Source organism: Mytilus galloprovincialis, chromosome 13 (assembly GCF_965363235.1).
Source record: "Mytilus galloprovincialis chromosome 13, xbMytGall1.hap1.1, whole genome shotgun sequence".
Classification (NCBI taxonomy): Eukaryota; Metazoa; Mollusca; class Bivalvia; order Mytilida; family Mytilidae; genus Mytilus; species Mytilus galloprovincialis.
This window is the reverse complement of record NC_134850.1, coordinates 19930935-19949053: the sequence shown is the minus strand read 5'-3', so window position 1 is coordinate 19949053 and position 18119 is coordinate 19930935. Positions and strand designations below refer to the sequence as shown.

General features: G+C 33.9%; 1 protein-coding gene across 3 annotated transcripts in view; it reads right to left on the bottom strand.

Annotated features, from left to right (window-relative positions):
* The window catches only part of LOC143057297 (uncharacterized), a 50823-nt gene extending 42175 nt beyond the window's left edge, over window positions 1-8648 (bottom strand). For all 3 annotated transcript variants that reach the window (XM_076230593.1, XM_076230595.1, XM_076230594.1), the window contains exons 1-3: window positions 8495-8648; window positions 3331-3431; window positions 359-425 (exon numbers count right to left, since the gene is read on the bottom strand). In XM_076230593.1, coding sequence (XP_076086708.1) covers window positions 359-424 — 66 coding nt within the window. In that variant the 5' untranslated portion in view covers window position 425; window positions 3331-3431; window positions 8495-8648. The remainder of the gene's footprint in view (window positions 1-358; window positions 426-3330; window positions 3432-8494) is intronic.
* Window positions 8649-18119: the final 9471 nt, after the last annotated feature.

The window sequence follows — 18119 nt, the reverse complement described above, 5'->3', positions numbered from 1 at the left end:
TAAATTGAGAAAATAACAAGAATGTGTCCCCAGTACACGGATGCCCCATCCGCACTATCATTTTCTATGTTCAGTGGACCATGAAAATGGGGTTAAATCTCTAATTTGGAATTAAAATTAGAAAGATCATATCATACAGAACATATATACTAAGTTTCAAGTTGATTAGACTTCAACTTCATCAAAAACTACCTCGACCAAAAACTTTAACCTGAAGCGGGACAGACGGACGAACGGACGAACGAATGAACAGACGGACGCACAGACCAGAAAACATAATGCCCATAAATGGGGCATAAAAATGCCTGACTGAGCATGCTGAGTGTATGTATAATATCTCATCTTAGTGAGTATTTACCTGCTTTATTGCCCTTCGTTTTCTGTGATAAGGAAGAGTCCAGCAATTTCTTTTCAATTTTGGCATCCTAACAATAACAAAAACAGTTATATATATATAGCCAAAATTTTCACATTCGTTGGATTGTTGATTAATTATTATTTGCTTAATGTTCAGTGGCAAATATTCCATGCATATTCAGGGCAATAACAAGTTGATAATAAATACAAACCAGATGCTCCGCAGGGCGTAGCTTTATACGACCGCAGAGGTTGAACCCTGAATGGTTGGGGCAAGTATGGACACAACATTCAAGCTGGATTCAGCTCTAAATTTGGATTGTGATTAAATAGTTGACACAGCATAGGTTTCTGACACAGAATGAATGTGTTCTAATGAACTTAAAATTTTTGTTTTCTCTTAGAGCAATTCACTATGCTGTTGAATATTAATCCTCTCAAAAAAATGTTTGAAGAAATTTTCTTTTTTATTTATGAAATTTCAAATGAGAAAAATTGAACTCAATTTTTTTAATCACATCCCCCTTTCCCTTATTCCAAAACTAATCTCAATTAAAATTTCTAATGGAGTTTGCAACAATAACTACTCATTTAAATACATCATAAAATATTAAGATGTAAAAAAACTGCTTGTTATCACTGAATGGTAAAGATTATTTTAATTTATCAGTTGGTAGTAAAAAGTGAATATACATTGTATATTGTATATAACAAAGATTTAAGTTGATTCTGGACAAAGAAAGATAACTCCAATTAAAAAAAAATCTTGCTATTGCACAATATTTTGCAATTAGATATTTCTTGCTTACTATTCTGGACAAAGAAAGATAACTCTAATTAAAAAAAAATTTGCTATTTCACAATATTGTGCAATTAGATATTTCTTGCCATTGCGCAATACTGTGCAATTGAAAAGACTTGCTATTGCACAATACTTAATATAATAATTTTAGATCCTGATTTGGACCAACATGAAATAAAAAATCTAAGTACATTTTTGGATTCAGCATATCAAAGAACCCCAAGATTTCAATTTTTGTTAAAATCAGACTAAGTTTAATTTTGGACCCTTTGGACTTTAGTGTAGACCAATTTGAAAACAGGACCAAAAATGAAGAATCTACATACACAGTTAGATTTGGTATATCAAAGAACCCCATTTATTCAATTTTTGATGAAATCAAACATAGTTTAATTTTGGACCCGATTTGGACCAACTTGAAAACTGGGCCAATAATCAAGAATCTAAGTACATTTTTAGATTCAGCATATCAAAGAACCTAACTGATTCATTTTTTGTCAAAATCAAACTAAGTTTAATTTTGGACCCTTTGGACCTTAATGTAGACCAATTTGAAAACGGGACCAAAAGTTAAGAATCTACATACACAGTCATGACAGTTAGATTCGGCATATCAAAGAACCCCAATTATTCAATTTTGATGAAATCAAACAAAGTTTAATTTTGGACCCTTTGGGCCCCTTATTATGTTGGGACCAAAACTCCCAAAATCAATACCAACCTTCCTTTTATGGTCATAAACCTTGTGTTTAAATTTCATAGATTTCTATTCACTTATACTAACGTTATGGTGCGAAAACCAAGAAAAATGCTTATTTGGGTCCCTTTTTGGCCCCTAATTCCTAAACTGTTGGGACCTAAACTCCCAAAATCAATACCAACCTTCCTTTTGTAGTCATTAACATTGTGTTTAAATTTCATTGATTTCTATTTACTTAAACTAAAGTTATTGTGCGAAAACCAAGAATAATGCTTATTTGGGCCCTTTTTTGGCCCCTAATTCCTAAACTGTTCAAACCAAAACTCCCAAAATCAATCCCAACCGTTCTTTTGTGGTCATAAACCTTGTGTCAAAATTTCATAGATTTCTATTAACTTAAACTAAAGTTATAGTGTGAAAACCAAGAAAATGCTTATTTGGGCCCTTTTTGGCCCCTAATTCCTAAAATGTTGGGACCAAAACTCCCAAAATCAATACCAACCTTCCTTTTGTGGTCATAAACCTTGTGTTAAAATTTCATAGATTTCCATTCACTTTTACTAAAGTTAGAGTGCGAAAACTAAAAGTATTCGGACGACGACGACGACGACGACGCCAACGTGATAGCAATATACGACGAAAAATTTTTCAAATTTTGCGGTCGTATAAAAATAGGTCCTCAAAGACTGGAATGATTGATGGGAAATGAAAAAAATGCCACTAACATAACTTAAAAAAGACAAACTATATTATCATGATTATGGGACAAAATTTAGCATTACAACAGACCCCCTTCTCGTTGTAAGGATTTTTTTAACGTGCAGAGAGTATTGCATTCTTTAAAGTCATAAGAAACCTCAAATTAAAAAAAAATAATGCATATGTTTTTTTATAACTCAATGGATAGTTTTCATTATAAAACTTATGTGCATATACTTTTTTTCTGAAGAAAATTCTTTAATTTATTCATATTTAGAAGAAGTTTACTTTATTTTAATTGTTTCCTTCCAGGAAGCAATTCCCCCGACATATTATGCGTATGCAACGTGACCTCAGTGTGACCCATCTCGTAAAAACACGGTGATCCCAATACGCATGAATGTCCTTAAAATAAACTATTATCTGAATTTACATGTTAAACACGTGCTCAATTTCCATGCTTTTTTGTTGATTTTTTGTCGATTGTTGACAAACAGGTGACCTTTGTTAACCTTCGGCTTCAAAACACAAACTTTAATTACCTGCCATATTTTCACAACAACACAGACCTATTGAAATAAAATATTGACGATTATACGAAATTTACACTAAAAAAATGATAAATTTGTGCACAGAAGACTAAGTTCATTATTTGTATGCATTGGTTCAAGAATTGGAAGAACATAATTTTTCACTGGTCACTCGTTTCTTATGACTTTAAATAAGAGCAGTTACAATAGTATTTCCTAGTTTTAGAATCATTAATACTTACCTGACTTATATCCTTAGAAACGATTTTCCATCTTCAAGTCATGATGATAGAGAAGTACCAATATTAACCAAAGATATGAAGATATCTTGGAATGATGAAACCTGAAAGTAAAAAAATTAGACAGACTAGAGCTTTCAAACTAAAATTTTGTTCACATCATTTAATATAAAAAAGAAAATGTGGTATGCTTGCCAATGAGACAGCTCTTCACAAGAAATATATTTATTATCTTCATTGTGTGTTAATTTGTGTTACATGTACTACGTTTTTTTATTGAGTTTAAAGCCATTCTAATAGTCATAATAGTCATATAGTGTTCTATCTGAAGCAATTTAGCTCTTTTTTCCTAATGCCATGCCCTTTATAAATTCGGACGCCATGTGTTTTTTTTCCGGACGCCATACCCTTTTTCTTATGAAAAATTTGACGCCATGTGCCTTTTAGCTTTATCTACATCAAGATCGGGTTGCGGTATTGTTTTTCTTTGCTGATAGAAGAAGAACAAGCATTGACTTAAGTTGGTTGCATGTTATTTCATTAAGACATTATCTATCACTTCCACGAGATTCAAAAGCGTGCATTATTTAAATCATTTAGTTTTGGCAAAATAAGTGTGTTACTCCATTAGAACGCCTGAAGTAAATTTGTAATCCATTTATTGCATTGAAAAACATCATATTCCTTTCCAAATTGCGTGCCAAAGAGTGTTTATATTTTGGTTAGTCGTCTTCGTATGCCATTGAAACATTTGTACGAAGTAGGGGTCGGAGTCAAAAAACATGATCATGACAAACAGACCAGCTATAAACGAAATCCAGATTCTTATGATAATGATTACAGACGCATGAATGGCACAGCTGGCAATAAAATATTGATCCCAGAAAGAAAACAAAAGTATGTAATAGAAAGGTATTAACATACTTTTGGTTAGATTAACCTGATTAATTTAGTTCCATGTAATTCTGGTTTCTCAATATTTACATAGATTCTAAAGCCTTTGGTTTTCCAGTTGGAACACTAGACATTTTTTGGGGCACTTCATAGCTTGCTGTTTGGTGTGAGCCGAGGCTTCAATTTGTGTCCAACATAACATTGACTTTTTAATTTTGTTACATTTTAATGCATTTTAATGTATTTTTAATATTTTCATGATTAATCATAGCCAGTGAATTAGTCCAAATGGAAGGTGTCACAACAAAAATAAGTAGAGGCTGTCAAGAGCCTGAATTGCTCACCTGACTCTTCTTGGGTTTTTGAAATCATATAAAAAAAGATAAAATTTGGCTACAAAGTAAAAACACTTGGCCACCACCTCATTAGGAAAGGAACATTTATGTATGTTTGATTTCATTCAATTCAGTGGTTCTCTAGAAGAAGACTTTTGTATGCATTTCCCATAGGTTCCTATGTTAAACAAAGTCACCCCACTGGTGGCCATCTTGGATATTGGATCGGCTACAAAGTAGCAACACTTGGTCATCACCTCATAAGGAACATTCATACTATGTTTGGTTTCATTCCATTCAGTGGTTCTCTAAAAGAAGTCATTTCTATGAATTTCCAATATGGTCCTGTTAAACTAAGTCCCCTACTGGTGGCCATCTTGTATGACAGATCGGCTACAAAGTAACGACACTTGGTCAGCACCTAATAAGGAACATTCATGCTATGTTTGGTTTCATTCCATTCAGTGGTTCTCAAAAAGAAAACATTTGTATGTATTTCGCATTGGGTCCTATGTTAAACTAAGACCTCCACTGGCGCCCATCTTGGAAGATGGATCAGCTACAAAGTAATAACACTTGGTCATCACCTCATAGGGAACATTCATACTATGTTTGGTTTCATTCCATTCACTGGTTCTCTAAAAGAAGTCATTTGTATGCATTTCCCATATAGGGTCCTATGTTAAACTAAGTCCCCCGCTGGCGGCCATCTTGGATGATGGATCGGCTACAAAGTAACAACATATGGTCAGCACCTCATAAGGAACATTCATGCCATGTTTGGTTTAATTCCATTCAGTGGTTCTCTAGAAGAAGTTTAAAATGTAAAATGTTAACGACAACGACGGGAAGATAACAGACAAATGGAATTGTCATTGTCCATAAAATTACACCTAAATGATCAGTAAAGGCATTTGCAAAGAGCAGACAATTTAAAATTCTATTAGAGCAAAGAAATCCTAAGAATTCAAGAAAAGAAGATAGGATGACTTTTTACTTATACAAGTAAAAAAATCTGCAAGTCTAAGGGACATACAATGTAACTAAGCTGTTTTTTTTTTTTTTACCTATTCAATGATTCAAGTAAATAAAAATTACTTGTATAAGTAGTACATTAATGTAGTACCCGGGCTGACTGTCATTATTATTTGGACTAACCCAGTGCCAGGAATAAAAAAGTAACATAATCAGTCAGAGCTTAGACATAAAGAAGTCTGAATCTGCTTTTGACTCATAGCGGTCTAAATTTGTAAGTTTTAGGATTTGTCTCCCTTTAATGCAAGACAAAATACGACTTTAATAAGTCAAATATTGTTAAGCAAGAAATAATTGACCAGAATCAAAAAGTTGCATATATCGACTCCTACAAGTCGATAAGTTATCAAAATTGGTTAACTTCAAGACCCACGGGTCATGCATATATATCTAAATCAAATAATGACAACATTGAAAGACAATGCATGCTTTGTTTTCTAAAGAAAAATATGAATGAGAGTCTAAACATTCAGAAATTATTGCGTGCATTTATTTTTGCGATTTTGTCATTTTAGACTTTAAAAATGCGATTTTAATTATTTCGATTTTGAGAAAAATCCTGTTTAATTCATATATTTTTTTAAATCATTGCGTTTACAAAGTTCTGTTGCATTTTTCGCAATAATAAAAACCTCGCAATAATTTCTGAATTTATTGTACATGTTTTGACTCCTTTAAGTCAAAAACAAAAATAGACTTGTTAATTCTCATTCTAAATTTTATTGTTAATGTCTGAGCTCTGACTGATAATTCATAAACATGATAAAGGAGGGTGGTAATTAGGAAGGTGATGGTCATACCTGATCATGAGGAATAACGGTAAAAATTCTTGCCAAATGACGTGAACAATAATTTTTGGTGCACTTTTTTTACCATGTTTAGGTGATAAAAAGATCAACTGATTCTGACAAATCACATCAAATTTTGTCAAAAAAATAATGGTTGCTGTAATTGTTTGACACCTTATTTTTTTACGTTGATCATGGTAATATTCCAACTAATTTGATGCTAAAGGTAGCCGAAAAATGACTGTTTGATGACTGACGGATGTTAGAATCATCATTTCATTCAGAAATTTATAAACAAAAACTGAGTCCAAATAATTATGACATCTTGAAAGGCTATTATATTTTTTTTCTTTGATGCCGTACAGTCACAGGAAAGCAAAAATTTAAATAGCCTTCCAAGACGTCATATTATTATGGCAGTTGTAGCAGGTACCTGCATGCGGGTACCACTAGTAAAATTGCCGTTCGTAGGCTAGCTACGCCTACCCACATCCAGATTTTATTATAAAATGCCATCGGATCGGGAATAAAACGTGAAATATATACAGAATTTTTCGCAATTAGTGAATAAATTGATGAAAACTACTTAGAAATTTTATAATTATTTATATATCATAGGTAAGTGAACATGGTGAACAGTTTACTAAATTTATACTTCGGCTTCATCATTGACATGTAAATTTATCACTTGTGAAATTTATATAATATTTACCGTATTAAAGTATCTGAACATCTGTATTTGGTCTCATTTGCCAGAGTTCAGTCACAGCGGAACAAATCATTAATCGACAAGAGGGAACACTGACACATAGCCACCCGACCCTCTGTTACAGTATCATGAATTTGAACAGTCAATTAATTTCATACAATTAAAGTTTGCGAGGGAAGCAAAACGTTTATTTGATCATCTTCTGTTTTACATTTTACTAAAAGATCACTTTTTAAATCTCATATGGGTATTATTCAAATTCAGTAAAATTTAATTGTTTTAAATTTGCATTTACATTTTATAATAGTATTAATTTTTATCATGTTTATTTTGTTTTTACAGGGACTTTCTATACTATACTAGAAAGTCCCTGAGGGATTGTACAGTTTCATTTTTCATCAGTGTGCATTTAATTTGCAATTTTTATTATGTATAATAATTGAATAAATACAATTTAAAAACATAATATTTCATACTCTTCACTCTTTCTACACGAAATCCCCATATTATCGATAATTTCCATTTATATTTCACGTTACATTGTAACCCGAATAATTCAGTCGTTATATTCCGCTGATATACGAAGGCTACATTACAAATGCATTAACGCCTTAACGTCTTCCTCGATCAAGACCGTCAACGGGAAAATTCACACCACTATGCAATATGGGAATTTTGATTTAAATTGGCAGCAAAAGAAGGAGGAGTTCCGGATGTTAATTGATGTTAAATGATGAAAACTGATGTTAATTAATTATTATCGGATTTGTGTTAATTGAACACACGTGTTTGGTAAGACAATTACAAGACTCATTATATCCTGATCGCCGCCGATTGGCTCTCTCTCACAGAGATCATAAGGAGTTCAAGCCCTCTTGTGGTAGAAAATCGGACACGGAAAGGGCTTGAATTATTCGAGTTAGTAACATTCCCGATCCGATGGCATTTATTTATAAAACTGGATGTGGGTACGCCTAGCCTACGAATGTCAATTTGACTATTCGTACCCGCAGACACTGCCTATTATTATTTGGACTAAACAAAAACATGAAAGAGGAAGTAAAATTAAAAATATAAATAATTAAATTGTATGTTTCTTGCTTTAGTTGGATTGTTGCACCTTAGATATGATCTATAGAAACCGCATTTTACTCTGTGACTACTTTTTTCATCAACATGCTGTTACCGTATAAACTTGCTTTTTATTTCCTGACATTCATATTGTAGTAAAACGATAGCTTTGTTTTGCGAGCAACAAATAAACTGTTGTACGAGTACACAATGTAATTTGGGGACGATTTACGGCGCTTGCATCCACAACGTCAACGTGTTCGTGTCAGGCGTGTACCAGCGGCCATTTTGAATAATCAGAAATTTTACATTCTACGCTTTAAAAATATCCTTACCGTGTAGTATAAACAATTGATCTACAAAATGAAATGAATTACATAAATCATGTCAAATCTTTTTAGATGACAACATAATCTGGAGCCTAATTAAACAGTTCAAACAATAATTATGATGGTAGGTTTCCCACAGGGGAAAGTATCGTACATGATTGTACTAGTTTCTCACTAATCTTTCTCCTATAAAATCGGAGAACCTCATCTTATGAATTCGTATTAAAGTTCACGGCCTGGAAGTATGAATTCGACCACATTAACAGGGGATATTGATTTGATTGCATACAGTTTTTTCGTCAAACGTTTAAACCAGATAGAAGACATTTACAAATTTCGACTCTTAGTCTAATGGAGCTACCTTCTTCTTCTTCTTCTTCTCTTCTAATGGAGCTACCTTCTTCTTCTTCTTCTTCTTCTTCTTCTTCTTCTTCTTCTTCTTCTTCTCTTCTAATGGAGCTACCTTCTTCTTCTTCTTCTTCTTCTTCTTCTTCTTCTTCTTCTTCTTCTTCTTCTTTATGTAAATCCCTCCAGCGTTGGAGCACACACAGCTAGCTGTGTTCCCTTAACGGATTAGTTTTTAAAAAAATGTTAACATATCCACAAGTTATTCCAAATTGTAATGAAATCCTCCACCAGAACGTTGCACATGCACAAAATTTATTTACAGAAATGTACATATTATATACACGGATTACCCATTCATTATCCAGGTTCTGTTCTGTTCAGGTAGATTCCTCTGTTATCCAGGATGTAGATACGGCGATAAAAGCAATGTCTAGTTAAATAAGATCAATTAACTATTTTGGCTGTTGAATTCACTGGATAGAGTTCATGAATTAAAAGGTCTTCATTCATATGGGAGCCAATTAGAAGAGCAAGCCAAAATACTATGCATTTAGAAGATGCTACAGATGGTTATTTTCTATCTAATGTTGATATCTCTGTTAATAAGCAATGATATATTTTTGCGTTATAAGAGTTAGTTCTACATTGTACTCAAATTTTAAAGTCTTGCAGTACACACGTTCAGGCTTGTATATATGGTGTATATTATAGTTAAGCAAGCAGATATTAACGTTCTAAATATTTATGCATAAACATCACACTAAAGTATTTTAACGGCAACTATTTTACTATTTATGATATATATCAGATATAGACACATGGTGGTAAATATTGTCATTACTGTCTTTATGGGGAGCTGTGATACCTAGGGAAGTGTTATATCTCGGCTGAGTCTCTTTTTGTGAATTTCATAGCAGTATATTCATGATATTCTGGACATATTTTCAATCTTTCCAAGTATTTCTGGGTTGTTCGGTATAATGTTCAGATTTGCGAAGCTTTGACAGTCTACTATAAGTGTACATATTGCCTCACGGTTATACTGAAGTGAGTTGCCCATGTTGATTGAGATATAATACTCACTATAAAGTTCTTAATTGGAATATATAGTGCTATCCTGATGTTCATATACAATGGACAAGTTGTTAACACATGACATAGGTCTTCGTTTTCAGTAAATCTGTGTCAATGAGCTTGTAATAGATAGGTTCCCGTTAACATGCGGCTTTTTGTAATTGCTTTTCTAATGTCCGAGACTGATGAAGAAACTGTAGCCCAAACAGGATGTGTGACACCTACCATGCATTTGATTTTTTTTAAAACGGGGAGGGGCACAGGTACTTGTTTCTATACCATTGTATACATTGTATATCCATAGGAAGGTCCATATTTATATATAAATAGATTATTTCCTTCCTATGGACAGAAACAAGTGCCTGTGGGGAGGGGGCTTGGATGAACTGATAATACTAAAAAAAATGCATCACTGTAACAAAAAAATCATCATAGCCCTTTAACCTCCCTAAACAGTTGCGGATCAAGGTGCCGGGTGGTGCGGTGTCAAGTGTTTCGAACACCCTTTTTTGGACAATTTAAATAGGGACATAATACTAGGAGTATCTTGACGCTAGTCCAGAACATTTTTTTTATCGATTTCATTTGCTTTACACCCACTTGGTCGATGCCACTGCTGCAATGTGCTGGTGGAGTATTTGTTCCCCGGGGGTATCACCAGTATCATCAGCACTTCTTTGTTGACATGAACTTATTATTGACATGGTCATAATTATAAAATATAAATAAAGGCAACAGTAGTATACCGCTGTTCAAAATTCATAAATCGATGGAGAAAAAAAAAATCGGCCGGGATACAAACTAAAACTGAGGGAAACATATCAAATATAAGAGAACTACGGCACAACAGATCGAGAAACAACACCGAAATGTAACACACACAGAAACAAAATATAATGTAACAATGGCCATTTTCCTGACTTGGTACAGGGCATTTAAAGAAAAAAATGTGGGTTAAACCTGTTTTTGTGGCATGCCAAACCTCCCGCTTTAATGGCAGTGTTACTTATAACATTAAAATGACAACATTACACGACAGGGTTACAATAAATAAACACTTGAGATAAATGGGAGAAAATATAGGACAGAAAAACAGACGAATAAAAGCAATCAAAAGGTAACAGGTTAAAAATATTTTTATACGCCAGACGCGCGCTACGTCCACACAAAATAAAACTATGCTCAGATGTAAAAAGTTTGAAAGCATAACAACTACAAAGTTGAAAATCGCCGAGGACCAAAAGTTCCAAAAAGTTGTGAGGCCAGAGCTATCCGCCTGGGACAAAAACATCATTATTATCAAGAATAACACATAGTTTTGCAAACAGTAAATTTTAATAAATAACTATATAATAGATATTCATGATTAAACTGAAGTGGTGACTAGCTATAGAATAAAAACGAATACATTACAAAATCACAGCCCTGTTAGCCATCTAGTCAATGCAACGCCCAAAGTGACGTACGTAATATTTAAATTTCTAAAACGTGTTCCGAAAATTAAGAAAGAATTATGATGAAATTCAAGATTAGATTAATTTTGTATGTCGTATCAAACTTATATTAATAACAATGAAAATTATAATACTAAAATTAATTAATATTTAATTGTAGTAGTTATTAGATAATTAATTGTATTATTTAACTTTGTGGGTGTTTCTAATGATCCACCTGCAAACCAAATATATCGTGTAAATTTCGTTGATCCAAAATTAAATCTACCAAATGAACTGGATGAGTAGTTATCCCCAACACAATACACATATACAACAGAAAAAATACGATTTACAACTACAAACGTTAAGCCATTTGACAAAATCCGACGACAACAACAAACACAACCTATTTACCCATATAAACTATTTACAAAAAATTGAATATTTGAAATTCTAAGGCTTTTCTACCTCAAGAATAGTTCATACATTAGCTGCATTTGGCAAAACTATAGGAATGTTTGGTCCCAAATGCTCTTCAATTTCGTAATTTATTTGGCCTTTACCATTTATTGATTCGAGCGTCTCTGATGAGTCTTCTGTAGACTAAACGCGCGTCTGGGGTAAATATATAATTTCAATCCTGGTATTTATGATGAGTTAATTACATGTTTTCACATATTTAGATAGGTTTTATTCATTTATGATTCCAGAAAATGAAAGAGGTTGGTTTTCACAGAGAGCTATCTAAGACAGTCAAACACATGTCAAATGCCAACGGTCAGTGGTGTGTTTCAAGGTTCATTTATTGGTCTTAATACTTTTCTAAAATGTTTGATTCCCAATTGTACACTTTGCATTTCTCTTGTTTCTATGTAGCAGCAAGCGAACAGCGCCTGCATTCGGAGTTAATATTTCCAAGTTGATATTCAAGGGTTTGTATTTCCAGTTAGTATTTCCTCTATAGAAGGTTGCTACTCACGCACAAGAAAGTTATTAAACCAAGAGTTCCAAGCTGAAATCATCCCTTTTAAAATTTTACGTACGGACGACATCAAAAGTTGGTTGACCGTTATATTGAACATCTGTTTCACAGCTGACGACGGACATTTCAATTCCATTCCTTTTTTCTCCGAATGTCACCTCTATCTCTTTATGTTTATCATTGGGTTAACTTTGTGCTTCCATGAGCATCAGGGCGTATGCCACATGTGGAAAAGGATATGTTTTTCTTTCCAAGTTCACTTGGCTATGGCGTTTTTAGTTTCTGAATTTCCATTTATTATCTTTCTTATCTCTTTTTGAAAAATGACCTTCCATCAGCAGTACCATTAAAACCCACTGTTGCACTTAGGATGACTATATTTGTACAGAACTATATAATGGTAACAAAATTGTGTAGAATCCCCAAAATTATCTGAACCATCAATTTACAATATTGCTGGAAATAATCATGGGGAATGCAATGTTTCCAAGAAAAATGCAACACCATTTTAATTATATACTAGTAACATGATCAAATTGACCATCTCATACAAACACAGTTACACACCGAAAGGCCACATTTGAGAGTTTTTAATCATCAAAGCAAAATACCTTGGTAACACCTTTTTCAACAACAGGCCATGGAATTCTCATAATAAACAACGCCATTGTCAAAGCCTTGCATTATAAAATAAAATTTAAAAATGCAGTAGATGTGACAATACTATTAATATTTCAATATCAGAACTCAGTCAGAATTAATTTAGATATACCTGCACAACCAAAATGTATTAATAGATTGCTGACGTAGCATGCGCACAGACTCTCTTGTTATCATGTAGCTAATTAAATATGTAGACTGAAACTGCCTTTGTGTTCATCGCCTCACACCATTCCGAAACATGGTGTCAGATGTGCTAAAAGAAGCGAAGTAACGAGAAAAGACAATAGTCCGACGTCTGGACAGAACTAAATAAATCAGGGAGTACATATATATCCAAAACACTGCCCATCGCAATTGACCTCGTTCGTTTCCTTTGTCTATAAAACGTAAACAATGGAGAAACTGAGAGCCCCAGAAAGATTGAACTTAGACGCTCATGATCTTGCCGATGCATGGAAGAAATGGAAGGAAGAGTTAAATCTATATATCGATTTGGTAATGGACAGCGAGGATGAGCAAGCAAAGGTTAAACTATTTCAGTATTTAGTCGGTACGAGAGGCCGTGAGATCTACCTTACAATGGCATTCGAACAAGAACCACAAAATAGGACACTAGCAATGGTCCTACAGGCGTTTGATGGGTATTGCAATCCAAAACGAAACGAAACTGTAGAAAGATACCGATTTAATATGAGAAACCAGAATAAAGAGGAGACATTTGAAAAGTATGTCACCGAGTTGAAAATATTAGCAACAACTTGCAACTATGGAGCGCTGCAAGAGTCATTAATAAGAGACAAAATTATCTGTGGTATTCAAGATTCACACTTAAGAGAAAGATTATTAAGAGTTATAGACTTAGACCTACCGAAATGTTTACAAATTTCAAGAGCAGCAGAACTGTCTAAAGAGAGAATAAAAACATTAGAAAACCCAACTTTTTCAGACTTAGAAGTACATGGTGTCAAACATAAACAAAGAAATCCTAATTATCAACAGCAAAAGCAATATACACATAAAACTAAACCGTCTTATGCACAAAACTCTTCTGCTTGTAAATATTGCGGAAGAAAACACGAATTTAACAAGGCAAAATGTCCCGCTTTTGGGAAGGAGTGTAGGAAATGTGGTAAAGCAAATCATTTCGAAAGCATGTGCAAATCAGAACAAAAATCAAGGCAAAGACGTCACCTAGGACACAGAGTCCGAGCAATCTCTGAAGAGTCTGAAGAAAGTAATGATTATTTTGAAATAAATACAGTAGCACTCACCAATGTAAACTCTGTTAAAGAAAAGCACAGTAGGCACATATATGCATCTATGAAAATAATAGGCAAGAATGAGAAAAGCAACTTAACAAGATTTCAATTAGACAGTGGAGCAACATGCAATATAATCACTGCAAGAACATTGAAAGAGCTTGATATTAACCAATTACAGAAAACAAGTCAAATACTGACAATGTACAACAATACCACAATAAAACCGATAGGAACATGCATTCTAAAATTGGTGAATCCAAAGAACAATGATAAGTTCAAGGCAGAATTTGTAGTAGTAAAAGATGGCACTTTGACTCCGTTGTTAGGTAGCAAAGCAGTGCAAGCTATGAATTTGGTAACTGTAAATTATGAAAACATTAAAGCAGTGAGACAGGGTGCACTTTTTAAACCCCTTTCAAAAGAAACCGTTATGAAGGAATATGCAGACATATTTGAAGGGACTGGTAAATTGCAAGGAAAATATCATTTAGAATTGGACAATACTGCAAATCCTGTAGTACATCCGCCAAGAAAAGTACCTGTCGCTATTAAAGAGAAGCTTAAATCCGAATTGGAAAGACTGACAAAGTTAGAAATTATAAAACCAGTTTCAACGCCAACTCCGTGGGTTTCAAGTTTGGTTACTGTCGTAAAACCAGACAAACTTCGGATATGCATTGATCCGAAGCATTTGAACCAGCAGTTGAAAAGAAGTCATTATCCGCTACCAACTATCGATGATTTACTACCAGAACTGAGTAGAGCGAAGGTTTTTAGTGTCGTTGATGCTAAGAATGGATTTTGGCACGTAGAATTGGACGAAGAAAGCTCGTTGTTGACAACATTCAACACACCGTTCGGACGATACAGATGGTTGCGAATGCCGTTCGGTTTATCTTCTGCACCAGAAGAATATCAAAGAAGGCAAGACCAAACTGTTGAAGGTTTGCCAGGTGTACGAAGCATAGTAGATGATATTCTTATCTATGGCGAAGGCGATACAGAAGAAGAAGCCATTGATGACCACGATAGGAAATTTCGGGCTTTAATGGAACGTTGTCGGGAAAGAAACTTAAAACTTAACAAAGAAAAGTTTAAGTTAAAATTGAAGGAAGTTCGATTTATAGGACATTTAGTAACCAGCGAAGGTTTGAAGCCGGATCCAGAAAAGATTCGAGCCGTAATTGATATGCCGAAACCGACAGATGTTTCCGGAGTAAGAAGAATTATTGGATTTGTAACATATCTAAGTAAGTTCTTACCAAAACTTAGCGACATTTGCGAGCCACTTCGAAAGCTAACTTTGAAGGACTCCGAATTTTGTTGGATTGAAAATCATGATAAAGCACTTGAAGAAATCAAAAGGCTAGTGACTGCTGAGCCAGTTTTAAAATATTATGATCCTAAACTACAGTTAACAGTTCAAAGCGATGCTTCACAAACTGGACTTGGTGCTGCAGTTATGCAAGAAGACAGACCAGTTGCATATGCGAGTAGAGCTCTCACTGATACCGAAACAAGGTATGCTCAGATAGAGAAGGAACTATTATCAGTCATTTTCGGACTTGAAAAATTTCACTCGTATACATATGGTAGAACAGTAAATGTAATATCTGATCATAAACCTCTCGAATCAATCATGAAAAAGCCACTTCATGCTGCACCAAAGCGTTTACAACGTATGCTTTTACGTTTACAAAAGTACGACATAATCCTGCAATACAGACCAGGAAAGGAGATGTACTTAGCCGATACTTTAAGTAGAGCATACTTAAAAGAGACTTCAGATTCAAGTAACACAACAGACGAAATCGAAAGTATCAACATGATAGATGAGTTGCCGATATCTGAAGAGCGAATTTCTGAACTTCAAGAACATACTAGGAAGGATCAACAAATGCAAGAACTGAAAGAAGTTATTCAGGAAGGATGGCCGAGTAACAAATGGAATGTACCATCGAATGTATCAATATATTTCGACATTCGAGATGAACTGACAGGGCATTTAAAGAAAAAAATGTGGGTTAAACCTGGTTTTGTGGCATGCCAAACCTCCCGCTTTAATGACAGTGTTACTTATAACATTAAAATGACAACATTACACGACAGGGTTACAATAAATAAACACTTGAGATAAATGGGAGAAAATATAGGACAGAAAAACAGACGAATAAAAGCAATCAAAAGGTAACAGGTTAAAAAATATTTTTATACGCCAGACGCACGCTACGTCCACACAAAAAAAAAAAACTATGCTCAGATGTAAAAAGTTTGAAAGCATAACAACTACAAAGTTGAAGATCGCCGAGGACCAAAAGTTCCAAAAAGTTGTTAGGCCAGGGTTATCCGCCTGGGACAAAAACATCATTATTATCAAGAATAATACATAGTTTTGCAAACAGTAAATTTTATAAAATAACTATATTATAGATATTCATGATTAAACTGAAATGGTGACTAGCTATAGAATAAAAATGAATACATTACAAAATCACAGCCCTGTTAGGCATATAGTCAAGGCAACGCCCAAAGTGACGTACGTAATATTTAAATTTCTAAAACGTGTTCCGAAAAGTAAGAAAGAATTTTGATGAAATTCAAGATTAGATTAATTTTGTATGACGTATCAAACTTATATTGATAACAGTGAAAATTATAATTCTAAAATTAATTAATATTTAATTGTAGTAGTAATTAGATAATTAATTGTATCATTTAGCTTTGTGGGTGTTTCTTATGATCCACCTGCAAACCAAATATATCGTGTAAATTTCGTTGATCCAAAATTAAATCTACCAAATGAACTGGATGAGTAGTTATCCCCACTACAACACACGAATACAACAGAAAAAAAAAATACGATTTACAACTACAAACGTTAAGACATTTGACAAAATCCGACGACAACAACAAACACAACATCAAAATCCTATTTACCCATATAAACTATATTTACAAAACTTTGAATATTTGAAATTCTAAAGCTTTTCTTCCTCAAGAATATTTCATACAATAGCTGTATTTGGCAAAACTATAGGAACGTTTGGTCCCAAATGCTCTTCAACCTCGTAATTTATTTGGCTTTTACCATTTTTTGATTCGAGCGTCTCTGATGAGTCTTTTGTATACTAAACGCGCGTCTGGCGTAAATATATAATTTCAATCCTGGTATCTATGATGAGTTTATTTATACATGTTTTCACATATTTTGATAGGTTTTATTCAGTTATGATTCCAGAAAATTAAAGAGGTTGGTTTTCACAGAGAGGTGTCTAGGACAGTCAAATGCCAACGGTCAGTGGTGTGTTTCAAGGTTCATTTATTGGTCTTAATACTTTTTTAAAATGTTTGATTCCCAATTGTACACTTTGCATTTCTCTTGTTTCTACGTAGCAGCAAGCGAACGGCGCCTGCATTCGGAGTTAATATTTTCCAGTTGATATTCAAGGGTTTGTATTTCCAATTAGTATTTCCTCTATAGAAGGTTGCTACTCACGCACAAGAAAGTTCCAAGCTGAAATCATCCTTTTTAAAATTTTACGTACGGACGACATCATAAGTTGGTTGACCGTTATTGAACATCTGTTTCACAGCTGACGACGGACATTTCAATTCCATCCCGGGCCCCTTTTTCTCCGAATATCACCTCTATCTCTTTATGCTTATCATTGGGTTAACTTTGTGCTTCCATGAGCATCAGGGCGTATGCCACATGTGGAAAAGGATATGTTTTTCTTTCCAAGTTTGCTATGGCTTAGTTTATGAATGTCCCTTAAAAAAGTTTATTATCTTTCCTATCTCTTTTTGAAAAATGACCTTCCATCAGCAGTACCATTAAAACCCATTGTTGCACTTAGGATGACTAT